Below are 26,994 nucleotides of genomic sequence, written 5' to 3'. Positions count from 1 at the left end.
GAAGAAGAAATAAAACTGAGTGAGTAGCAGTGACCTTTTTATGTCACATTTCTTTATGGACCAAAAACCCACAAAATGTTTTGAGGTTTTTCTTCAACGAGTTGTGATAACAGTTGTTTTGCACAGTCATTTTTATGAATTCTTTAAATGGAGGAACTGTTTTGTGGTTTTTTTGGTGAGGAAGATTGGCCCTGAGATAACAGCTGTGCCCATCTTCCTCTATTTTGTATGTGGGATGCCGCCACAGCATGGCTTGACAAGTGGTGTATAGATCTGTGCCCGGGATCCAAACCTGCAAACCCCAGGCTGCCAAAGCAGAGTGCACAAAGTTAACCACTATGCCACTGGGCCAGCCCCTGGAGGAATTGTTTTAAGTTAAAATAATAATAGCTTATACTTAGATAACACTTATGTACCAGGCACTGTTATAAGAGCTTTACATATATAAACTCCACACTTTAAATTTAATCCACACTTCCACCCTAGGAGATAAGTACTATTATTACGTCCATGGGTAAGGAAACTCATGCACAGTGTAGTCGAGCGAGGTACCCAAGAACACAAAGCGTGAAATAACAGAGCCTGAATTTAAACCCAGCAATCTGGTTTTAGCGCCCACACTCAAACTACTGTATCTTTTTGGAGTGCTAGAATCTTATACTCTTTTTTAAAAATATTTTTACTAAGTACCTTTTACCAGTCTCAATCTAACTTGAACTTAAATTTATAGCAGTTATAATAAAATCTTTCATTTTTCTCTTTAACAAGTTAACAATTAAAACACAATTGATTTTTTTAAAACCAAGAGTTTTAAAAAATTTTCTCTGGGTAGCAATAGTAAATAATTAAAAACGTTTACTCAGTAGTCAGTCAAGTCACACTTGACTATGATTGTGGAAAGATAACTTTTCTGCATTAAATTCTCTGGTGGTGTTTTTTGTGTCATAAAGCTGAGTACTATCTTTATGTTTATTTCAGTTTGAATGTTATTCTGGGTCACTTAAATGTTTATTATTCTCAAAATTGTTGTTTTGTCAGCAGACGCAATTCAAATTCTGCAGGCCCATTTGTGGTACCTGACCATCTTCGGCAAGACATAGAAGAATTTGAAGCCCTTTATGAACAGCACGGTAATGAATATGTTGTCCGTAATAAGAAGCTGTGGGACATTAACCCCAAACAAAAATGTTCAACTCTGTATGAGTAAGTAGTGCAACATTCCTACAATTGTTATTTTATACTGAGGCTGCCAGTGGAAGATCTTAAGTTGTTTAACTGGTGTCCTTTATGTTTATTAAAGGAATCATTTATTGGCTCACAAACCATGAGGAAGAAAAGTATTTTTATTGCTTTTGTTGAGTATTACATAAAGTGAGGACTTTTAATTATTAAATTTAGAATCCTAATGATGATTAGTTATGTCAGTTCGAGCTGCTAGTGTAGATACTTTCTACTTCCTAAACTGTCCTGGTATGTCCTGATACGGCTGATCAAGTTTCCAGCCGTAATCTTTTTATCATGAATTCCAAGGTATACGTTTGACAAGGAGTAGTATGATCATTTGATCTCATTGTCCTTATGTTGATGGATGCAGTTGTTTGACATCTCACAAGTCCAGTGACAAGTAATGTAGTTTGGTGAAGTATTACCCCTTTATTGGGGAAGGGATACCAGGATCCTGTTATTACTTCTGCTGAGATGATAGTTGTTCAGCTGGGATGATGGTACAGAAATACCCTGTATCTTTGTATTCTATTGGAGACTTGCCTTCTTGACGTTCATCTAATAAAAGAGAAACAGACTTTTCTTTTAAGTAACTTTGAGTGTACGTTACTTTTGGATTGAAAATGTGAATGTGAAATTAATAAGTCCAGTCTGAGTGGGATGGATAAAACAATGGAGTAAAGCGTTCAGGGAAATCTAGGAAGCAGTTAGCATTTTGAGTTTGGCATTAATAAGTATTGCATTGATGCCTTTCTTAAGAAGAGAAATTGAGGGCTTAGATATGCAGTAGAGAATTAATTTGAGGGGCCGGCCTGGTGGCACAGCGGTTAAGTGCGCACGCTCCGCTTTGGTGGTCCGAGGTTCGCGAGTTCAGATCCTGGGCGTGCACCGTCGCACCGCTTGTCAAGCCATGCTGTGGCGGCATCCCATATATGGTAGAGGAAGATGGGCATCGATGTTAGCCCAGGGCCAATCTTCCTCAGCAAAAAAGAGAAGGATTGGCATTGGATGTTGGATCATGGCTGATCTTCCTCAAAAAAAAAAAATAAAATAAAAAATAAAATTATAAAAAAAAAAAAAGAAAATTAATTTGAAAGCTAACTCTTCTGGAAAACCTGTCACCCATGCATAAATTGGTCATTTCTTCTATTTTCCTCAGTTGCATCATTCCTGTTCAGTCTAGTTATATGCTCTTGGGTCCCTCTTTTTTGGGTTTTTCTTTTGAGTTGAAGTGCTGAGCAAATTATATTTCCAGAGAACTCCTGGATGACAATGTGGAAAAAGCTATAAAACTACACTGGTGTTTCTTAAAATATGCTAGACTTTGCTTCAAGCATCCAAAACTGAAGCTGAACTGTAGTTTTCAGGAGCTTCCCTAATGAAGAATTTATTACAACTATAAGGGGGAAGAAATTAAACAGCTTTATGAGAAAAAAATAGGCTAATTTGTTTGTATTTTGATATAGAATTTATATCTTAAATAGGAGAAAGTCAAGAAGTTACAGGAAGTTACACCTCAAAACATAATTCTTTCTTTGAATTTTCAGAGGCAAATGTGATTACTTAAGAGTGATTAAGAATGATCTCTTATTGGCCAATGGATTAAAAAAAAGAAAAATGAAACTAAACTTTTATATATGAAAAGAGTATAGAGTAGAAAAAATATTAGACAAGGAATCAAGAATACTGGGATAACTGCTATTTTTTCTTGACTTAAGTATTTCACTTTAAAGTAGGAGATTGGCCTGATTTATTTTTAATGACCCCCTTCTGGTTCTAACGTTTTATGATTTAGATAGTTGAAGCAAATTAAATTTCAGTAAGTAGTATTCTGCATTTAGTTTTTCTAACACCTCTTTAGTGGTGTTAATTAATCAGCCAAGATTTATTAACCACTTAAGGTTGAGTACTGTGGAAGATTGCAGAAATAGTAGAAGATATAGTCCTGTCAGACAGCTTACAAATAGCAGAAGAGCTAAATTGATCGTTGGTCGGATCACAGTGTATTATTGCAAATAAAAATGACTGTGAAATGAGAATCATGAGCATGTAGAAAACAGTGATTTTCAGAAGGACACAACCAGAATACTAGGGTGGGAATGCTTTCCAAAATGTTTTTCCCATCCCTGTCCCTTGTCCCTGTGCTTACAGTGACGTGCACTGGCACTATGAAAGTCCACCAGTGACCATTTAAGACACTAATGGTCATCATCCAATTTTGAAAATATATCTGCACGTATAAACATGTACATATATACATAAAAACTATTACTATCTCTGGTATGATTAGCTTTATTATTGTTTTTTCCCTCCTGTCAAGCAGTGTGCCAAGTTTGGTTCTGAAGTGCAGGAACCGTTAGAGTCAGAAACTGTCAACAGGGGCAGATGATAAGGGGAGGTGCATTTTCTAATTTGGCAGAAGTTGAAATGGTCGTGTCACCCTCCTTATCTCAGGTGTATCAAGCATCTTTCATATCTACTATACAGCCACACCAGCACCGTTGTGCAGTGTGTTGATGGATGCATTCTAACCCCTATAAAACACTGGATTATGAATACATCATATTTGTGCTGTCTTGGACCCAATGCTTATCTTACAGAGACTACTTTTCAAGGCTAGAAAACTGTATGAATAGAGTTAAAGTTCATTTTGCATTGCATTTCAAGTAACAGTAACTGTAAAAATTTTATTCACAATATGGTTATAATATTACTTCTCTTTTGGCTAGGGACCCTGATTGAATAAATTTTGTTCTGCTTGAATGTATGAAAAATTCATTGCTACTTAGCCTGTGGAAAAAATGTGGAGGCTCTCTTTCTTTGAAAAAAATTTTTTCTGATTATAAAAGTAATAATATAAGTTATTATGGAAATTTTTTAGAAAGAACAGTTTAAAGGGAAAAGTAAAAATTATGAATAATTCTATCACCCAGACATAACCACAGTTAACTTTTGGTGTGTATCCTTTCAGACTTTTTAAATGTAGATGTGTAAAACATACATTTTAAAATTTATAAACTGATTTTACTATGCACTTAGCTTTGTCATTTGCCTTTTTCACCTAAAAATGCATGGCGAGCATTTTTTCATATCCTTAACCATTCTTCAGGAACACGACTTTTATTAGTTGCTTGGTAATCATCACCAGATCTGCATCATCATTTACGTTGCTAGCTGTTGAAAAGCTTGTTGCTGAATTCCCAAGAATGGTTTCCTTTCATGATATCTCTGTACTTTAGTTATCCCATTTTGGATTTAAGTATTTTAATCCAGGTAGAAAAGCTTTATTTTTCAGTGATTCTCTTTAGTATTCATCATGGATAGCAGAAAGTAAATAGACACCATTCATGAATTGTTCTGCTGCTGCTTAATGGCAGCTAAACACCAACTAGAAGGGTCTCTCCTCGGACAGATGGTGGAGCCGATGTTATTTTGTACCAGTCAGCCAAAATCCTCAACAAGGATTACTGTTCCTGAGACTACAATGATTTATTTCTTTTTACCTCACCCTCCCTCAACCCCTTCTGCTTTTAGAGATTTCTCATTAAAAATGAAGTTTAATGGGAATCTTAAAGACATATTTAACCTGTTACGTTGCAAAACAACATGTATGTAGGGGAGTCTCAATTGTAGAGATTATTCTAAGGGGAAAAATTCATCAAAAAACATTTTAAAAGAGATTGTTTCGTGACTTTTAAGCATTTAGAGCAGCAGTGCTAACAGAGAAGTGGCATTTGGTCTTTATGCTTCAAAGTATCAGTTGCTTTGAATCATTTGCAAAAATTGTCCTATGCATTTATCTGCAGCAGCATCTGCACATAAAGTGGTTTTCTTTTGCTTCGAAGAAGTGTTGGCTTTACTTTCCTCCTAAATAAGTTGTCTTCCTTGTTAGCATTAATTTACTAAGAGTGTTCCTTTGGAGATTTTTGCTGTTGCTCTTGACAAAGCTTTCGTAGTGGTGCATGTTATGTCTTTCTTGCTAGTTATGCCACTGTTACAGACTGAATACCAAATTCAAATGGAAGAGGAAGCCTCTTTGAGCCTGACACAAGAATGGGAAAAGAAAATAGCCCCAGAATGGAGTGAACAAACCCAGTCCAGAGCTGGAGGCAGATTCAGGGATTGGCCCTGTTACTGTGGATCTAGTCCTGCACTGTATTGATTTATTGATCAGACATGATTGATTTCAGTACCTCTGAATCACTGCATATTCCTAAACAGAAAAATGTTGATAGACTCTTATTGGAATCTGCAAATTCCAATAGGATTCTTTTGAAGTTTGATTTCCTCTTCTCATTTGACATTTTTGTTATTGATGTTCTTGTTATTTTTCTTGAATAAATTTTCTTGCATCTCATTGCTTTTTAAATAGATTGTATGATTATATAATTGAAATTTATAAAGTAACTTTTTAATCCCCCCTTTTTTTTTCCAAAAAAATTTTTTAAAGGATTATTTTCTGAGGGGTGACAAAATTTTGTTCATAGTATCATTGATTGCGGTTAGCCTTTCTCAGATTTAACATGAGTATAATACGTTTGTTGGGGAGTGTTGAGATCAGCTAGAAGTGAAATAGTGTTTTGCTTTAGGAGAATTTGGGGGGGAATATTCTTTTCAAATGAACATGTACTAATACTTCCTTTTATAATAACTTAAGTAACTAAATTTTTTCCAAGTTATTTCTCTCAGTTATTGGAGGAACATGGTCCCTTGGACATGGGTAACAAGATGTTCTCTGAAGAATATGAGTTCTTCCCAGAAGAAACTCGACAGATACTAGAAAAAGCCGGAGGTTTGAAATCTTTTCTCCTGGGATGTCCTCGTTTTGTTGTGATTGACAACTGTATTGCATTGAAGAAAGTTGCATTACGGCTCAAGAAAAAGAGAAAGAAGAAGAACATTAAGACAAAAGTAGAAGAAATTTCAAAAACAGGAGAGTATTTGCGAGTTAAACTACCACTGAATCCAACCACTAGGGAATTTAAACCAGATGTAAAGTCCAAACTAGTGTCTGATTTATCTTCACCATCACCTTCTGAGGATGTACAGCCCAAACCCGTATCTGCTGATTCTCCCAAACCAGCCTGTGAAGCCGAGAAGCCGAAACCAACATCCGATAATTCTTCCAGATCAGTTTCTGAGGATGAGCAGCCCAGAGGGGTCTCTTCTGATTCTCCCAAACAAGTCTCTGAGGATGCAAGTCACGAGCAAGTCTCCTCTGATCCTCCCAAACTAGTTCCTGAGGATGTGAAACCAACCTATTGGACTCAACCCCATTTGGTGACAGGATACTGTACATATCTTCCCTTTCAGGGATTTGACATCACCCAGACACTGCCAACATATATAAACATGTTACCGAGCTTGCCCCAGTACACTGACATTTACACACCTCTGGCCAACGTTTCCTCTGAATTGCCGCTGCAAAGATCATTACCAGTGGTGCCGTCTTTTGTAGCCGATGATCAACCAGATAAAAGTGCTGCTGCACATTTTGAGGGTCATCATTTGAATGCTGAGAATGCCCCTGGTAACCAGATCGCCTCTGAAACACAGAGCCTTCAAGACTCTGTGGAAATATTGGTGAAGTCACAGTGCAGCATGGATGGTGCTGATACAGCCCAAAGTGAGTCTATCAGAAATGATGGTCACTGTGGAGATTCTGCCAAGTGGCAAGTAGATCCAGAAAGTACCGATGAAGTAACAAATATTCCACACACACAAATGGTTGCCATACAGGTATGACTTAAAGAGAAAAAAGTCTTAAAACTGAGTACTTAAATACTTAATGCTGAATACTTAATTTTCCTTTTCATTTTTCCTTGCCATTATATTTACGAAAGTTTTTTTAAATGATTGACTTTATGAACGCTTTTGTAGGACATGACAGGTAATCTTGTCATAAGGAATTTTTGGATCTAGTAAATAATACCCTTCCTCCCTACCCAAGTTTTGCACCAGTTGAGAAATAAGATAGAGGAATCAGCAGATGGAGCCAAAACATCACCTTAGTAGTTAATAAAGGCACGATAGGAATATGTGGCTATTTCTGTACAACGTGCATGTCCTAACAATGAAGCCCGCAGCATGTTGGCCTAGCCACCCAGCTGTGGCGGTGCTGGGCCACCTTGGGATGCCTGCCCCGTAAGACTTACTGCATGGAGAAGGAAGTGAAAATGTACTTTCTGCACAGGCAGCTCCCAAGAGAAAGAAAAAAGGAAGAGTTTGGGCTACACATGCCCAGTTTCTCCTACTAGAACAGGGGAGGAATGAGGGAGTTAAGAGACAACCAGATGGAGAGAAACAAAAAGGATGCAAATAAAAGTTCCTTCTTAAAAAGCATTACAGTAAACTTAGGTTCTTCTATAGTTAACTTTATAGGGCATAAATTCATCAAACCCCTCTTACATTATCCACCTACTTATTAAGTTCTCTGTCTTCTAGAAAACTTTGAAAAAATATTAAGAGTAATGAACCAAAATCATTCTCGTTTTTAGTAATTCTGAATGATAGCTCTTTCGTAATACAAATATTTGTAGAAAGCATAGAACATTATCTAAATGGCCAAAAAAAAATTAGGAGCATGTTTTAAAATATTATTACATGATGGATTTATTTTACTAGAGTAATTGAGATAGATTGAATTTAAGTATTTGTTTTGCCCCGAAGGTGTCTTGGAATATAACACATCAAGAAGTCAATACTGAGCCGTATGATCCTTTTGAGGCACAACAGGTGAGTCAAAATTGTATTAAACTGTTTAAAAGTTTAATTTTCATTAATTTAACTACATGGGAATGATGAACTAGAACTATTTTGGAGCCAGCTATTCCATACAAAATGTTATCATGGAATAAGCTGTAGAACATAACAAAAAAGTTATTTTTTTGTTTTTATTGTTGGAATTTGGGAAGGAGAGGCAGAGGAAAAGGTAAGTTTTTTTCTAGCTTATTTATTTCAAAGTATAATAGCTTTATTGTTTAATAATACTGTATAATTAGCCTGTATTAATTTATAAATAAGAGCTTATTCACATGAATAATACAGAAAGTATTATAAAGACCATCACCACTTTAAGAATGATGCAGTTAGAAAATATGTTAATATAATTTACTGTGTCAATATATCTTAAGAGAAAAGTTACTTGATCAACTCCATAGTTACTGAAAAGGTAGTGGATAAAATTCAAATCTCTTTCTTGACTAAAACTCGTAATAAAATGGGAATAGATGAATACTTTTCAACATGCTAGTATCTTTCTCTCTTAAGCCAAAAGCCATCATCTCGCTTAAAGGTGAAACATCATCATTAGTATTTATTATCATCCTGGAGATATCAGCTGACAAAATTAGGTAAGAGGAAGAAATAAGATTGTAAAGGAGGAGATGTAAGTATTATTATTTATAGAGGCCAAGACTGTCTACCTGGAAAAACCAAAAGGATCAACTGAAAACCCAATACCAGGATGTAAGAGAATTCGGAAAGGTGGCTGGATAAAATTTCTTTCCATATACAAACAATAGCTTGTTGCAAAGTATATTAGAAAAAAAGATTCCATTTTCAATAGCCATAAAAAGGTAAAATACTTAAATCTATGAAAGAAAACTTGAAAATGCTACTGAGAGACACACAGAAAGCTTAAATAAATGAAAAAGTGTTCCATGTACTTGAGTAGGAAGACCTAGTATTAAAGAGATTAGTTCTCCCTAAAGCTTTTAATTTAACACAATCCAAGTACAAACGTGAACAGAGTGTGTTAGTTATCTGTTGCTATATAACAAATTACCTTAAAACCTAATGGCTTAAAACAACAATAAACATTTATTATCTCACAATTTCTGTGAGTCAGGAATTGAGGAGCGGTTTAGCTGGATGGTTTTGGATATCCCTTATGAATTGCAGTCAAGATGTTGACCATGGCTCAGTCATCTGCAGGAGTAACTCGGGCTGGAGGTTCTACTTCCAAGATGGCTCACTCACGTGGCTGGCAAGTTGGTGCTGGCTGTTGCCAGGAGGCTTCAGTTCCTTGCCTGTGGACCCCCACGTAGGGCTGCCTGAGTGTCCTCCTGGGGCCTGGCTTTCCCCAGAGTGGGTGATCCAAGGCAGAAGTAGCAATGGCTTTCATGACCTACTTCAGGAAGTCATACTCTATCACTTCTGTATTTTCTTGGTCACCCAGACCAACCCACTAACCCTGATGCATTGTAGGAGAGGATTATACAAGGGCATGAATACCAGGAGGTTAGGATCTTGGGGGCCACCTTGATGGCTGACTATTGTGCAGGATTTATTTGAAACCAGACAAATTGATTCTAAATATCTTATAGAAAAATAAGCATCAAAAATGCCCATGGACGTATAAGAACAGGAGTTGTGCAACCAGATATCAAAAACATAATATAAATCTGTATTAGCACACAAATAGACCGTTAGAATAAGAGTCCAATAGAACAAAAGACTATAGGAGTTTAAGGTATAATAAAAATGATAACTATTGTTGAGCAAAAAAAGTAGATTATTAAATACACAGTATTAGCAGAAATGGGTTGCCATCTAGAAAAACTTAATTTGGGTCTTCTACCTCATTTCCATATACCAAAATAAATTCCAAGTGGATCAAAGATTTAAATATAAAAAATGGACCTATAAAAGTAGGAAAAAAAAGGAAAATTTTTTCCATAAGATTAATAAACAGCATGACAAAAAGTATGTGTGTTTATATATACACACACATAACATGTAGATATATATATGCATAGTGTGTATATATGTATGTGAACAATCTACATGTTATATACTTATATAAAGTTTGTATAACTCCACAAGGAAGAATTAATAACCTAACACAAAAGTGGGAATGGATGCAAATAGACAATCCACAATAAAAGAAATAAAGGTGATTTTTAAACATATAAAAAAAGATGCCCATTGTATGATTTGTACACTGTTGAAAGAATTTAAAAATGTGAATTTCTGGGGAAGGGAATTTGGAATTTATCTGCACTTATGTATGTGTACGGAGACTGTTGAACAAGGATATTTGTATATTTGTTTCATCTGTATTTGTGTCAGCAAAAAATTGGATACAACCTTAATATCCATCAATATTGGACTAGTTAAATTATGGTACATCCATATAATGAAATATTACTCTGATTTAAAAAATATCATTACTAATATGGAATGATTTACAAGATCAGATGTGTAATTAAGTAGGAAAAAGTAAAGTTAGAACTTTGTGTTGGTACTATTGGTACAAATAGTTTTATAGTTTGGGCCAATTATAAAAATAATATAGAGACTTTAAATTTTTTTAATAAACAATACTGAAAATTATGAAAGAGAAATTGAAAGTTATCTATATTCACATCACCCATGTTAATATTTTGATATGCATCTTTCCAGGCCTTATTTTGACATGTAGATTTAAGTAAGCAATGCTTTATAAAGATGGGATTGTACCATTTGTGTTGCATTTGAAATTTTCAGTCTTAATATATAATGGACTTTTTTCCATGTCAGTAAATATAGATTTTTACCATCATTTTTAATACATACTTGATATTCCATTGTGTGGGTGTATGATAATTTGACCAGTTTCTTATCACTGAACATTTAGATTGTGTCAGCTTTTCACACTCACAGATAGTGCTGTAGTGAACATTTTTGCCTGTGTGAGTATATACTAAGCAGAATGACTGGTATTGAGTTCTTATGCCATGCTTACCTTTAAACCAGGTATACTTTACTGTTTAATGAGTCTGTGTTTTTTGACACTTAAATAAATATTTTCATCAGTGTTGGAAAAATTCACAAACACTTTGTTAAATTAGCTCTTAGTTGCAAGACCTTGATGTTAGCAAAGCTGATTGCTGGCTTCTCAACCTGAGACTTGCAATTAATCCTAGCGCTGCTGCTTTCTTCCGGCACTTAGAAGTTGCCTAATTTCTCTAAATCTTGGTTTTCTGATCTATAAAAGGTGAAAATAATATATTTCTTAACAGAATTGTGGTGAAGTTGAAATGTAATAACATAGAAATGGCATATAACTTTCTGCCTGTGTCTGTTGGTGATTTGAGGCATATAAATTAATTCATAATTAAGTTCTGTTCATTGTGATCCTTTTGCTGAACTGAGAATGAAAAGAGAGGTAACTGAGTTGTTAAACTGTAAAATCTTACTCATGGATCATAGTAAGGTTGACCATTTAATTTGTTATTTAAACATGGACTGTATTCGTAGTGCTAAACTTTGAGCCTGGACAGACAAAAACTGGGACGCTCCCGGGCAAACTGGGATGTATGGTCACCCTGGCCGTAGTTCGTAGTTCTCTAACTGATAATTCATAGAATTTCAAAACCTTGATCCCCTGCCTTTTTACACTTGGGAGATGCTAAGGTGCTGGGAGAGGTGCAGGAGATGGGAAAGATGGACCAGGTTTGTACCACTTGGATCGATTTCCACAGCTTGGCTGCCAAGGTCCCTGGTATCTGGGTAGAGCAGTCCGCTGCAGCTGGAGGAGTTGCCAGCTCACACAGATGCTCCCTTCAGACACAGATGTGTGATTGCTGACAGTCTTAGCAGTATGAAAGGTTTTAAAAAACACGTCAATGATGTTTATTGTTGCCAACATTTCACATTACAGTATGGTTTTTGCTTTTTTTTTAAGCTGGTCCATGTGACAGTTACATAATGGAAAACAATTCGTTGATAATATTTTAACTTGCCTTTTTGAAATAATCAGTAGCTATCCATTTGAAACACTTAAAAGTAGGGCCAAAGTTAATATGTTCTGTTCATATCTAAAATATGCATAATATGTACAGCTTTTTAAACCTAAGATAGTTCTTGATGTTAATTGTGGAGAAGGACATTCACATCAAACTGTTGATGTGATACTGAACCCTTCTAAAACAAATAAATATCCAGAACTAATTATAGTACAGATTGAAAAGTTTCATTATGAATTCCAGTAGTATGAATAATTGTATTTAAAAAAAAAGAGCTGACTTTGTTGAACAGTGTTGAGGGGTTTTAATTCTTGCATTATTGTGATGTCTTCCTTGTAAATTTTCTTCTGCCTTTTATTCTCCTTTGTTTATTTTAAAAGACAATTCAGAATAACGTAAGCAATAGGCATGTTGAACTACTTTTAATAGATAATTTTATAATTTACTTTTAGGGGGATATTTCACAGATTGAAAAGGAGTACCAAGTTTTACAAGAGCAGCTTAAGGAAGCGTGTGAAAATTATGAGCAGAGAAAACTCAAAGGCTCAGCAGAGACCAGGGACCTGGAAGAAAAATTGAAAAGGAACTTAGAAGAAAACAAGGTAATCCTATCTGAAACCTCATAATTAGGAGAATTGTGTTTGTGCAGCTCAATTAGCTGCATTTTTGGCTGAACAAAAGATTCTGTCTCATTATTGCCTCGTTCACATTTCTCTATGATATGTTAAAGTGACAGTGTCTGTTGCAGTGTTTTAGAACCTCTACAAGTTGCCATATAAGAAAAGGGCTGTAAATCTGGGTTTTCATTTACCTGTAATTCAGTTTGCTTGATTAACTAAAACTATTTTCTGGTTCTACGTTCTGAGTTAGATTCCTTTTTATATTGAGAGGCAGTGTGACATTAGTTCAGAGTGTGAACCCTCAAGTCAGACTGACTGGATTCAGATCCAGGCTTGGTTCTATACTAGTTCTGATCTTGGACAAGTTACTTAACTTCTCTGTGCTTTAGTTTCTTATCTGGAAAATTTGGGTAATAAAAGCTCCCATTTGGTGGGATTAGATTAATACTTGTACAGTACTTTGAAATGCCTGGTGCATGATAAGGGCCCTGTAAGTATTGCCTGCCACTGTTATTACTACAGCTACTGTTATCATCTTCATCTTACTCCTACGGAAGTGCAGGAGTAACACATGGAGCTTAGGCATCCTAGAACTGTAAAGTCACCCAGAGTATCTTGTTAGACTCTACTGATCTGGAATTCTGTTAGCTAAGGTCGATCATCAGTTACCGGTAACTGCTATTAGAGTAATACTAATTAGTGGCAAGGCCAGATTGAATTAGTGGGAAAATGGAGTTATAGATGTGAGGAAGTCATGGTGCATTTCTTTTTAAAAATAAAGGTCTTCTCTACAGAAGTAACAAAGGGATATCAGTCCATTTAAGAAAGGAAGGATTTATTCCAGAAATCTGGATCAATAGCTGGGGTAGCATAGTAAATAGAAGAAAATTAGCTTAGTGGGACCTTTAATCAAGAAATTCGTTTATCGAGATTTGAGTATACCCAGAAGAAAAGGGTCATTTTGGAAAGATAGCTGTTATTCCTTAGGACTTTTTTTTTACTTGGGATGGGACTGAGGAGATTTGAAGGATGAGAAGAATTAGAAGGAACCAGACTTTCTGCTCAGTTGCCTGGTTGATGAGGTCTCCCTGATGGAAGAGGGAAAAAACGAACAAAAATAAAACCTTGTGCAGTGACTCATCAAGTACTAATTGGAATAAGCTACTTGGGGGGGCTTAACAAAAAATATTTTTATAAACTTCGTATTGCCTCAGGAAAATTCAGTTTTAATAAATCCACATAGGAATGCCTGTGGCCACTTGATTAATGAGGGCAGATTTGGGGACACAGACACTTAAGGTGACATCTGGTGAGTGAGGTTTGTGTCTTTCTGGCAGAGGCTGGTCCAGCTTTATAAACCGCTGGCCTGACTGGGTCCTATAGTATTTGTGCAGTTCATCAGGCTTCTTCCTTTGTACACTTGACCCAGAAATTTACAGTAGATCAAGCACCCAGGGAGGAGGGCTGGGAGGAGGCAGCACCTCTGACTGGTGGGCTTAGGCTCTTGACACGCTTTCTACCTTTGCTAAGCCTCGGGGTCTGGTTCAGGCGGTTGTACTTAAGTCCATATTTTGAAAGAGCCATTATTTAATCCCCCAAATTATAGGCCTGTTAGGTTGTTAGACTTCTCATGCAAGTTATATACCGCTTTCCTATCAGGGTAAATTGCTGATCTGAGTTCCTTTGGTTGTTGTCAACACAAGAGCAGCTGAGGTTTACTGTGGCCATTTCTTTGTTAATCAGGATTATGTTCATAATTGGCTTGTGGAGAAATCTTTTATAAACATAAAAAGAAGTTTATGGCTTTTATTGATCATTCTCTTGGCCTTTGACTCTAGCTCACTGAGGTTATCAGCTAGTATTAAAGTTGCTTGATACCAAATTTGGATGTATTGGGTGCGACATCTCTTCCCCCTTATAGGGAAGAGAGAGAGGCAGGCAACCGCAAACCATGTTTAAGAACGCGGGCAGTGGAGTCAGACCGCCTCAGTGGAACTCCAGCACCACCACTTAATAGCTTTGTGACCTTAGACAACGTACTCAATCTCTTTGACCCTCAGTTTCCTCATTAATATAATCTCTACTTTATAGGTTTGTGAGGACTCACAGGCAGTAGGAAAAGGGTTGGGGGTGGCCAGAGATAATAAGTCTAGTAAAGGAGGAATTGTCCCACCCAAAATGCCAATCCTGCCCCTGTTGAGAAACATCAGTTATTTACAAAGCAGTTGGAACGTGCTTAGCACATACAAAGCATCAGTAAAAATCTGAGCCAGCTGTTGTACATAGCTGATGGGGTTTTATTATCATAAGCTAGGAATGGCCCTAATAGATAATTAGGCCAGTTATCTGGTCTCTGCCAGAGAAAAATAGCTATTCTAAAGCCAGAGTCTCCTGTTGTTTTTACTGTACCTCTGACCTGCAGCTGGCAGGTTATAACTGGTTGCAGTATTGCTCAAGGGTGTATGTTCTTTTTTGTTTTATTAAGATAAAATTCACATTACAGAAAGTTCACCATTTACAATTCAGTGGTTTCAGTACATTCACAGTGTTGTGTAACCATTACCACTAATTCCAGAACCATGTCTCATCACACCAAAAAGAAACCTTGTACCTGTTAAGCAGTCACTCCCCGTCTCCCTTACCTTAGGACATATGTTCTTAAGATGCTTTAATGAGATTTTCCTGTAGCTGATGGGTATTTAGTTGATGTTGGCTCTTAAAACATAGTTAAAATAATCATGGCCCAGAATAGTTTATGGAGTAGAATTTTGGAACTTTGTCCTGTTTCTACATTAGAACAGAATCTTGGACCCTGCCTGCCAAAACTTCTCAGCCCACATGTGTGTAGAGGTGGTATTCTATTCGGTCATGGTCCTTGCCAAATTCAGCCTTTTTTTTTTTTTTTTGGTGAGGAGGATTGGCCCTGAGCTAACATCTTTTGCCAATCTTCCTCTTTTTTTTTTTTTTTTTTGGTGAGGAAGGTTAGCCCTGAGCTAACATCCATTGCCAATCCTCCTCTTTTTGCTGAGGAAGATGGGCCCTGGACTAACATCCATGCCCATCTTCCTCTGCTTTATATGGGACGCTGCCACAGCATGGCTTAAAAAGCAGTATGTCCGTCTGCACCCAGGATCCGAACCTGTGAACCCCGGGCCGCTAAAGCAGCACACACAAACTTAACCGCTATGCCACCGGGCTGGCCCCACCAATTTTCCTCTTTTTGTTTGAGGAAGATTGTCGCAGAGCTAACATCTGTGCCAGTCTTCCTCTATTTTGCGTGTGGGACACCGCCACAGCATGACTTGATGAGTGGTGTGTAGGTCCACACCCAGGATCCGAACCTGCAAACCCCAGGCCACTGAAGTGGAGCACACGAACTTAACTACTACACCACCGGGCTGGCCCCAAGTCAGCCTTTTTCTAATCTAACATTTATGGAGCTCATATTACATATATGTCATACAAATACATACAAATAGAAATTTTTACATATATTAATTTATGTAATCTCAAAACAATCCTAGTGTACCGGTGTTATCGTATAGTACACTGGTATTATCTCCATTTTACTGATAAGGAAATGGAGGCAAGAGCAGCTAATGCAACTTGCTCAGAGTCACGCCAGTACTAAGTGGCAGAACAGTTAGTGTCAGGCTCCACATCCTTTTGTCCTCCCTTAAGAGAATGTCAGTTCCACAACCAGTTGAAAAACATCTCAGCACTTCACTAGCCAGTGTAGGTGTATCAGTTAATTACTGCCGTAATAATGCTGAGTAACAACCACCCACAAAACCTCAGTGATGTATAACAATAAACGTTAAGTATGTGAGTTTGTGGGTTAGCTGATCCCAATTGGGCTTTGCTGGACTCTTTCACCTTTGGGTCAGCTAGTGCTCTGTTGTTCTCGGTTATGTTTGCTCACATATCTGGGGCAGCTGGGTATGGATTGATCTAGAATGGCTTCGGCTGGGATGATTGGGGCCGCTAGCTCTGCTCTACATGAATTCTTTCATCTTCCAGTAAGTACAAGGGCAAGCGAGGACAGTCACACAAGCACTTTCCAAGTCTCTGCTGACATCAAGTCTGCTAATATCCCATTAGGCAAAGCAAGTCACAGATTCAAGGGGTGGGGAAGAGACTGCCTCTTTAGTGATGGAAACCGCAAGGTCTCATGACAAGCGGTATAGATAGAGGGAGGGTGAAGGACGGGGCTGTGAAGGCTATCCCTGTGCCACAGCACATTTACACCAATAATTCCCTAACACTCAGTAATTACCACGAGCTTGAAAACCCTTCTGTGATTGGGCCTGCCTTGTCTTCAGCCTTCTCCCTTACCAGTTCTCTGCATTGTCCTTCACACTTAATGGAGAGCATCTGTCATATAATTTCTCACTTCTGGACCTTTTCCCAGCACTGTTCCTCCTGTCGCAAGTGGCCTTCTTCCCGCCCAAGCCTGGCTCACTCCTGCTCATCCTTTGGGTCCAGCTCAGGCATCACTTTCCTGAGGAAGCAGATGCTGATGGCAGTCTCAGGCTTGGTTAAAAGCCCTTGTTAATGCAGTGGTGATAATAAGCTCCTTACTATATTATACAGTAATTATCATTTTGTTCACATGTTTATTGAGATGTAATTCACATACCATAAAATTCACCCATTTAAAGTAAAGTTCAGTGTTTTTGGTTATATGCACAGAGTTGTGCAGCCATCACTACAATCTAAGTTTAGAACATTTTCATCACCCCAGAAAGAAATCTCGTACCCACTACCAGTCACTCCCCATGCTCCTCCCTCCCCCAGCCCTAGGTAACCACTGATTTACTCTATGGATTTGCCTATTCTGGGCATTTTATATAAATGGAATTATACTATATGTGGTCTTTTGTGAGTGCCTTCTTTCACTTAGCATAATGTTTTCAAGATTCAGTGATGTACGTACATCCATGTAACATGTCAGTACTTCATTTCTTTTTACTGATGAATAATATTCCATGGTATGGCTATGGCTATATCACATTTTATTTATCCATTCATCAGTTGATGGACATTTGGGATCTTTCTGCTTTTTGACTATTATGAGTAATGCTTCTGTGAACATCTGAGTACAAGTGTTTCTGTGGACATATGTTTTCATTTCTTTTGAGTATATACCTAGGAGTGGAATTGGTGGGTCATAATGCTAACTCCGTATTTAACCATTTGAGAAACTACCAGACTGTTCCAAAACAGCTGCACCATCTTAGATTTCTACCAGCAGTGTGTGACGTTTCCAATGTCTCCACATTCTCATTAGCACTTATTATCATCCATCTTTTTGATTGTAGCCATCCTAATGGGTGTGAAGTAGTTTCTCATTGTGGTTTTGATTTGCATTTCCCTAAAGGCTCATGGTATTGAGCATCTTTTCATGTATTTATGGTCCATTTGTATATCTTCTTTGTTTGTTTATTTTTCCCCCAAAGCCCCAGTAGATGGTTGTATGTCATAGTTGCACATCCTTCTAGTTGCTGTATGTGGGACGCGGCCTCAGCATGGCAGGAGAAGTGGTGCGTCGGTGCGCGCCCGGGATCTGAACCTGGGCTGCCAGCAGCGGAGTGCGTGCACTTAACCACTAAGCCACGGGGCCGGCCCTGTATATCTTCTTTGGAGAAATGTCTGTTCCAATCCTTTGCCCATTTATTAGTTGAATTGTCTTTTTATTATTGAATTGTAAGAGTTTATACATATATATATTCTGGATACAAATTGCTTATCAAATACATGATTTATAAATATTTTCTCCATTGTTCCATATGTGCAAATATATTTCTCCTATCTCTGTTTTGTGGGTTGTCTTTTCACTTCCTTGATGGTATCATTTGCAGCACAAAAGTTTTTAATTTCATTGCAGTCCAGTTCCTCTATTTTTTCTTTTGTTGCTTATGCTTTTGGTGTCATATCTAAGAAACCACTGTCTAATCCAAGGTCACCAAGATTTACTCCTGTATTTTCTTCTAAGAGTTTTATAGTTTTAGCTCCTCCATAGGTCTATGATCCATTTGAGTTTATTTTTGTGTATAGTGTAGTAATTATCTTTTATGCATATTTCCCCCACCACACTGTGATCTCCCTGAGAGTAAGGACTGTTTCTTAGTCATCTTTGCATCTCCGTGTACAGACCAGGAGCTCTACCGATGTTATCAAACAATCTGTACTTGGCCCCTGAGGAACTGGGTTTAGTGAGTTGTGTCTTCATATTCTGTGTCAGCCTGCATCAAAGGACATTAGGCCTACACATCCTGTGAGGATTGTTGCTTTGTGTGTAGTTGAGGATATTACCCATTCTCTCATTTGACAGATATCTGTCGGATCATCCCTTAAGTGCCAGGCTCTGTGCTGGTCTTCGGGACTTGTATACAGCATTCCCTTTATGAGGCCCTAGGAAGTCGTGTCTCGCTGCTTTCACTACCTGGGCTGCTTTATGCAGTGGGCTTGTTTTTACACTGTGGATACTAGATTATATAGCTCATTATACTGCCTCTTTGACTTTGTCTCCCAGAAAGTCTTAATTCTCTTTCTAAAGAATGGTTAGGACCTGATGTCATTTATTTTTATATTACTCTCACTTCTCATTTGATATTATCATTTTTATCTTTTTATTCTATTTTCTTTACCTACTTAGCATTCTTTTTATTTTGTCTCTTTAAATCATATATGTATATTATCAAAGGCACCTCAAATATTTGTTTTGAAACAAAGTCGAGCTTAAAAAAAAACAAGTATGGAAACCAAATGTTATCTAATTGAGAAAAAGACCATCAGAAAGTGTTTATAATTATGTTAATAAACTCTGCAAATAGAGGATGCAGTTGTATATAACCTGTTCTTTCTTTTATTCTAATGTTTCAAAGAAAAGGATGCACATCATTCTCTTTCATATAGTCAGAGACAACTCCATGATAGCTGACCTAGTTAGCGTTGTGAGGCAGCAGTGTCATTAAAGGGTGGTTAGTACAAACAGCAGATGAACTCATGTAGCATTTTCCGTGGCTGAGCTATAAGTATGTGTGTGTTTATAATACTTTGTGCCTTTTGATACTTGAACTCCTTTAGGTACTTGTTGCCAAGTAGGTTCTTATGCCCCAGTATAACCTTCTAGTTGCACATCATCTCCCAGCCAAGGGGCTGAATCCGAGGTGAAATCATTGGCTCAGAATAGAAGCACAGGATCGGTGAGAAACAAGGTTGGCTTGGCTACCAGCAGCAAGGCATGCATGTGGACATTGGTCGTGGTAATAAAAGTGAACCAGCTAGAATACAGGATTTTGTAAGTAGGGTAGGCATGGTAGTCACTTCAGTCACAGTAGTGACTCAGAAAATTCAGGGTCAGCAAGGTTGCAGCAAGGAAAATGTGAGTGGACCTGTCCCTGTGCTAGAAGGAATGTCACTGAACTGTCTTTGAACCTCTGCTGCCTAAGAACAATTGGCCTGTGCATCTCAAGGCCACTGAAATCAACCCTCCCCCTGCTGTAGGACTTGGAAGTCTTTAAGGACCTGGACTGATTAGCAAATGTGCCTCCTAGGAACATCGAAAACCTTGGTGTCTAAGGCTGAAGAGTCCTTCCTCTAAGTTAAAGTCGCTTTTGGCTAGAGGGCCATTATTTCCCTGGGACTCCGTGTAGATTGGCTTCAGGGTACATTGTCCTCTCTGAGAGAGAAAGCCCCGAGTTTCTGTAGCTGAACCGTTGTCCCCAGTGTCCTGGTCACGTTCTAAGCCTAAGCAGGAAGTTCAGGCTCCAGGGAACCTGATAGGAAGTGAAGTATTAAAGGTTCCCTAAAGCACAAATGAAAAGTGAGGATTTCATTAAGCAGTCGATATTAGTAGAATTTCAAACTGGAAAATATTAAAATTTAAGCTTCTTTATTTTAGTTGTTTCTTATAAATATTTCTCTGTTCTCTGATTCACATATTAATTATTAGAAATATTCATATAGAGAATGTTTTACTTGTAAATGACTGGTATTTACAAGCATGTGCCCCACCTATACCTTTGCTAGCATTGAATGGATGGCACTTCGAAAAATGATATAAAACTTTTAGAGAATTTGTAGGTTCAGAAAAAGTTTCAAAAAACAGCACCTGCATAAGAAAGCTGACAAAGAAGGCGGGGTCTCAAGTGGTGTTGTACCTAACCTTCTGGGGGCAGGGTAACTACCACTGCCTCAAAATACAGTTCTCCTTGTCACAGTGCCTGAAATTCTGGCAGGTATCCCACCTCAAATGCCTCAATGACCAGGCCAGAGACATCACATTTATATTTTAAAAAGCAAACAAAAACTATTGGACTTGCCAAATAAAACATGTCTGCAGACTTCCTTTAGATTAGAGAATCATTTAGGCTGGAGAGTGAAGTGTGAGTACTTCTAGGCAAGCTGAAGTGGTTCTTCACTGCACCTCACTACACTCAGGTGCTCTTAGCAGGGAGGGATTTGGAGGGAAGGAGAGGAAAGACATTTTGGAAGTATGCACTTGGGAGTTGGGCATCCCTCAGTTGGGGGTGCTTAACTCAGGGGTCCAGTGAAACTTGAGGGTGTTGGTGGGGGAAGTGTCCCCAGAGGGCACAACCAAGTGCCGAAAGGAAGACAGGAGGCTACTGAAGATAGATATGAATCTTTCCAAAACTCTCAGAGGAAATTCTTAACTTTTGTCCTTGTCTCCCCTGTACCACATGTCTCTGCTCCCAGAACCCAGGCTAAGAATGTTTCTTCTCCAGTCAGATAGACTCTCATGGTATGGGAACTTGCCCTCTCAACACTACAGACCTCGCTTTATTCAGTTTACCACTGTAACCGTGAACTTCTCGGAAAGGAAGTGTTGCACATTTAACTGACGTTTCTGACATGGTTTTTTATGGGAAAATGCACTCCAAGTTACAACCAACAAACTGGTAAATGGACTTTGGGATTGTAGTATAGTAATAGGGTGGGAATTGCCCCTATTAGGAAAGGTTGTTTGGGGGAGCAAAACCCACCTGATTTGATGGTAAGCTGATCTGTGCTAGAATAGCCTGCTTGAATAGAAGTACCTATAATGTGGAGATAAACAAGACTTAGAAATACGTTATTCCTGGGGGCCGGCCTCGTGGCGTATCGGTTAAGTGCGCGTGCTCCACTACTGGCGGCCCGGGTTCGGATCCCGGGCGCGCACTGATGCACCGCTTGTCAGGCCATGCTGTGGCAGCATCCCATGTAAAGTGGGGGAAGATGGGCACAGATGTTGGCCCAGGGCCAGTTTTCCTCAGCAAAAAGAGGAGGATTGGCATGGATGTTAGCTCAGGGCTGATCTTCCTGACAAAAAAAAAGAAATACATTATTCTTTTCTAAGTGGTTACTTTGAAAGATTTTGAATTCAGTAGTTTTATTCCTTTGATTTGTGGTCTTTGTCAAACAGTGTAAATTTCTGCTGTGTCCCATCAATGATTGCAGGGTCAAAATTATTGAGTTCTCATATGTATTTTATTGTTTATTCATAGATTTATCTAAACATCCATATCTAGGTTAATTTCCCTGTTTCCCATGCCTCCTAGCCTAGTACATCTGCCATACTCTCCCTTCTTGTTAATAGGATTTTGTTTTGTTATTCATTCAGGGTAGAAACTTACCTTTAACTCTGTCAACTTCTGCTTTACATCTTATATCCAACTGGACTTGTGGTCTTATCAATTCTATTTTTCTGAAGTTTCCTTTATTTCTTTTTATCATCCCTATTATTACCATCATCATCCTCATCATCCTTCACCTGGACTATTGCAGTGAGATTTCAAGAGATTTTACCTTCCTGTAGTATACAGTTTTTAACATTAAGGGTTAAAATCCATAATGGGCTGTGAAATCAATTAAATGATAGTGACTAGAATTGATTTTAATAATTAAATAGAACAGAAATATCAGAAAGTGAGGACAATTTTTTTTTTCAGTTTTATGTGTGTGCCTACATACATATATTTGTATGTACATTTGTTGTGAATTTTTAAAATGTATTTGTTATTTTGGGTCACAGTCAAGAAAATGTGAAGGCCGCTGCTCTCATCTACACTTTCATGTACCCTCTCACCCACCCCTAATCCATCTCTGTGTCTTTCAGAATTATTTTTTCTAAAACAAGAATTTCATTGTCTCACTGGCCCTGCTTAAGAGCCTTCTCTGGCTCCCTGTTGCCTGCAGGATCAAGTCCACACTCCCTACCATGGCTTACAAGGCCCTTCATAATTTGAACCCAAGGCGCCTCGGGTGCCCTTCTCCCTGCCCTGCCTTGCATACGTCTGCCGCGTACTCCAGCCGTGCAGCCCTCTTGCTTCTGTCCAGGTGTGCCTTACTCTTTTATCCTTCAACCTAGCTAATCCCACTGCTTGGAACCCATTCTCCGCATGGCAGACTCATCTTTGAGGGCAGAGATCAGATGTCACTGATTTTGAGAAGCCCTTCCCAAGTATCAGTCTGTCGTGCCTCTGTCTGTCCCTGTTTTACAGCCCCCTCTCTAGCCTGACTCGGTGAGGGCCAAGGCCGTGCATTGTGCAACTTGGTATCCCAGGCTCAGCTGAGGTAGCGTAGCCTGCTACAGCCAGCTCCTGAGTGTGTCCTGCGGGGCTGGACTAATTGATTAAGCTAGGACACCACCATAATCCTGGTCTTTTGGGCTCTTTTTTTTTTTTTTTTTTTTTTTTTAAGTAAATCTTACCATTTATTTAAATACTTTCTAAAATGTTTTTTTTTTTTATTTTTTATTTATTTTTTTAATTTTTTGTTTATTGCAGTAACATTGGTTTATAACATTGTATAAATTTCAGGTGTACATCATGATACTTCTATTGCTGCATAGCTTACATCATGTTCACCACCCAAAGACTAATTACAACCCATCACCACACACACGTGCCGAATTATCCCTTTGGCCCTCCTCCCTCCCCTCTTCCCCTCTGGTAACCACCAATCCAATCTCTGTCTCTATGTGTTTGTTTGTTGTTGTTATTATCTACTACTTAATGAAGGAAATCATATGGTATTTGACCTTCTCCCTCTGACTTATTTCACTTTGCATAATACCCTCAATGACCATCCATATTGTCACAAATGGCTGGATTTCATTGTTTCTTATGGCTGAGTAGTATTCCATTGTGTATATATACCACATCTTCTTTATCCATTTGTCCCTTGATGGGCACTTAGGTTGCTTCCAAGTCTTGGCTATTGTGAATAACGCTGCAATGAACACAGGGGTGCATGTATCTTTACACATTGGCATTTTCAAGTTCTTTAGATAAATACCCAGCAGCGGAATAGCTGGATCATATGGTAGTTCTATCCTTGATTTTTTTGAGGAATCTCCATACTGTTTTCCATAGTGGCTGCACCAGTTTGCACTCCCACCAGCAGTGTATGAGAGTTCCCTTCCCTCCACATCCTCTCCAACACATGTTGTTTCCTGTCTTGTTAATTATAGCCATTCTGACGGGCGTGAGGTGATATCTCATTGTAGTTTTGATTTGCATTTCCCTGATAGTTAATGATTTTGAACATCTTGTCATGTGTCTGTTGTCCATCTGTATATCTTCTTTGGAGAAATGTCTGTTCAGGTCTTTTGCCCATTTTTTAATTGGGTTGTTAGTTTTTTTGTTGTTGAGATGCATGAGTTCTTTATATATTTTGGAGATTAAGCCCTTATCAGATGTCTGGTTTGCAAATATCTTCTCCCAATTGTTAGGTTGTCTTTTCGTTTTGTTGATGGTTTCCTTTGCTGTGCAGAAGCTTTTTAGTTTGATGTAGTCCCATTTGTTTATTTTTTCTATTGTTTCTCTTGCCCGGTCAGACATGGTGCTTGAAAATATGTTGCTAAGACCGATGGCGAAGAGAGTACTGCCTATGTTTTCTTCTAGAAGTTTCATAGTTTCAGGTCTTACATTCAAGTTTTTAATCCATTTGGAGTTAATTTTTGTGTATGGTATGAGGTAAGGGTCTACTTTCATTTTTTTGCTTGTGGCTGTCCAGTTTTCCCAACACCATTTGTTAAAGAGACTTTCTTTTCCCCATTGTATGTTCTTGGCTCCTTTGTCAAAGATTAGCTGTCCATAGATGTGTGGGTTTATTTCTGGGCTTTCGATTCTATTCCATTGATCTGTGTGTCTGTTTTTGTGCCAGTACCATGCTGTTTTGGTGACTATAGCTTTATAGTATATTTTGAAATCAGGGAGTGTGATACCTCCAGCTTTGTTCTTTTTTCTCAGGATTCCTTTGGATATTCGGGGTCTTTTCTTGTTCCATATAAATTTTAGGATTCTTTGTTCTATTTCTGTGAAAAATGTTGTTGGAACTTTGATAGGGATTGCATTGAATCTATAGATTGTTTTAGGAAGTATGGACATCTTAACTATGTTAATTCTTCCGATCCAAGAGTACGGAATGTCTTTCCATTTCTTTGTGTCTTCTTCAATTTCTTTCAGCAATGTTTTATAGTTTTTGGTATACAGATCTTTCACCTCTTTGGTTAAGTTTATTCCTAGGTATTTTATTCTTTTTGTTGCAATTGTAAATGGGATTGTATTCTTAATTTCTCTTTCTGCTGCTTCGTTGTTAGTGTATAGAAATGCAACTGATTTTTGTATGTTGATTTTGTATCCTGCAACTTTACCGTATTCATTACTTCTAAAAGTTTTTTGGTGGATTCTTTAGGGTTTTCTATATATAAAATCATGTCATCTGCAAATAGTGACAGTTTCACTTCTTGCTTTCCAATTTGGATCCCTTTTATTTCTTTTTCTTGCCTGATTGCTCTGGCTAGGACTTCCAGTACTATGTTAAATAGGAGTGGTGACAGTGGGCATCTTTGTCTGGTTCCTGTTCTTAGAGGGATAGGTTTCAGTTTTTCTCCATTGAGGATGATATTAGCTGTGGGTTTCTCATATATGGCCTTTATTATGTTGAGGTACTTTCCTTCTATACCCATTTTATTCAGAGTTTTTATCATAAATGGATGCTGTATCTTGTCAAATGCCTTGTCTGCATCTATTGACATGATCATGTGATTCTTATTCTTCATTTTATTAATGTGGTGTATCACGATGATTGATTTGCGAATGTTGAACCATCCCTGCATACCTGGAATAAATCCCACCTGATGATGGTGTATAATCTTTTTAATGTATTGTTGTATGCGATTTGCTAGTATTTTGTTGAGGATATTTGTATCGATGTTCATCAGTGATACTGACCTGTAATTTTCTTTTTTTGTGTTGTCCTTGTCTGGTTTTGGTATCAGGGTAATGTCAGCTTTGTAGAATGAGTTAGGGAGCTTCCCGCCCCCCTTCAATTTTTTGGAAGAGTTTGAGAAGGATAGGTATTAAGTCTTCTTTGACTGTTTGGTAGAATTCACCAGGGAAGCTGTCTGGTCCTGGACTTTTATTTTTGGGGAGGTTTGTGATTACTGTTTCGATCTCCTTACTGGTGATTGGTCTATTCAAATTCTCTACTTCTTCTTGATCCAGTTTTGGAAGGTTGTATGATTCTAAGAATTTATCCATTTCTTCCAGATTGTCGAATTGGTTGGCATATAGCTTTTCATAGTATTCTCTTATAATCTTTTGTATTTCCGAGGTGTCTGTTGCAATTTCTCCTCTTTCATTTCTGATTTTACTTATTTGTGCCTTCTCTCTTTTTTTCTTGGTGAGTCTAGCTAAAGGTTTGTCAATTTTGTTTATCTTTTCAAAGAACCAGCTCTTGGTTTTATTAATTTTTTCTGTTGTTTTTTTTAGTCTTTATTTCATTTATTTCTGCTCTGATTCTTGTTATTTCCCTTCTTCTACTGATTTTGGGCTTTGTTTGTTCTTCTTTTTCCAGTTCCTTTAGGTGCATTGTTAGATTGTTTATTTGAGATTTTTCTTGTTTGTTGAGATAGGCCTGTATCGCTATAAACTTCCCTCTTAGAACCGCTTTTGCTGTATCCCATAAATTCTGGCATGTTGTTTTTTCATTTCGTCTCCAGGTATTTTTTGATTTCTTCTTTGATTTCTTCGTTGACCCAGTCGTTATTCAGTAGCATTTTGTTTAATTGCCACGTATTTGTGGCTTTTCTGATTTTCTTCCTATAGTTGATTTCCAGTTTCATACCATTGTGATCAGAAAAGATGCTTGATATTATTTCAGTCTTCTTAAATTTATGTAGACTTGTTTTGTGGCCTAATATGTGATCAATCCTGGAGAATGTTCCATGTGCATTTGAAAAGAACGTGTATTCTTCAGTTTTTGGATGGAATGCTCTGTATATATCTGCTAGGTCCATCTGTTCTAGTGTGTGATTTAAGGCCAGTGTTTCCTTATTGATCTTCTGTTTGGATGATCTATCCGTTGGTGTAAATGGAGTGTTCAAGTCCCCTACTATTGTTGTCTTACTG

The 26,994-nt window shown here is 37.8% G+C and overlaps 1 protein-coding gene across 3 annotated transcripts in view; it reads left to right on the top strand.

Moving 5' to 3' along the window:
• The window catches only part of TTC3 (tetratricopeptide repeat domain 3), a 127,318-nt gene that overhangs the window by 76,382 nt on the left and 23,942 nt on the right, over window positions 1-26,994 (top strand). For 2 of the 3 annotated variants that reach the window (XM_087418090.1, XM_087418091.1), the window contains exons 32-35: window positions 1,039-1,203; window positions 5,901-6,963; window positions 7,894-7,959; window positions 12,407-12,556. In XM_087418090.1, the coding sequence (XP_087274216.1) occupies window positions 1,039-1,203; window positions 5,901-6,963; window positions 7,894-7,959; window positions 12,407-12,556 (1,444 nt within the window). The remainder of the gene's footprint in view (window positions 1-1,038; window positions 1,204-5,900; window positions 6,964-7,893; window positions 7,960-12,406; window positions 12,557-26,994) is intronic. The other variant, XM_087418092.1, reaches the window with a different exon arrangement.

The sequence above is a fragment of the Ceratotherium simum genome, chromosome 27, assembly GCF_057802395.1.
Source record: "Ceratotherium simum simum isolate JZ-2026a chromosome 27, ASM5780239v1, whole genome shotgun sequence".
NCBI classification, from domain to species: Eukaryota; Metazoa; Chordata; class Mammalia; order Perissodactyla; family Rhinocerotidae; genus Ceratotherium; species Ceratotherium simum.
This window is presented reverse-complemented; position numbering and strand designations above follow the sequence as displayed.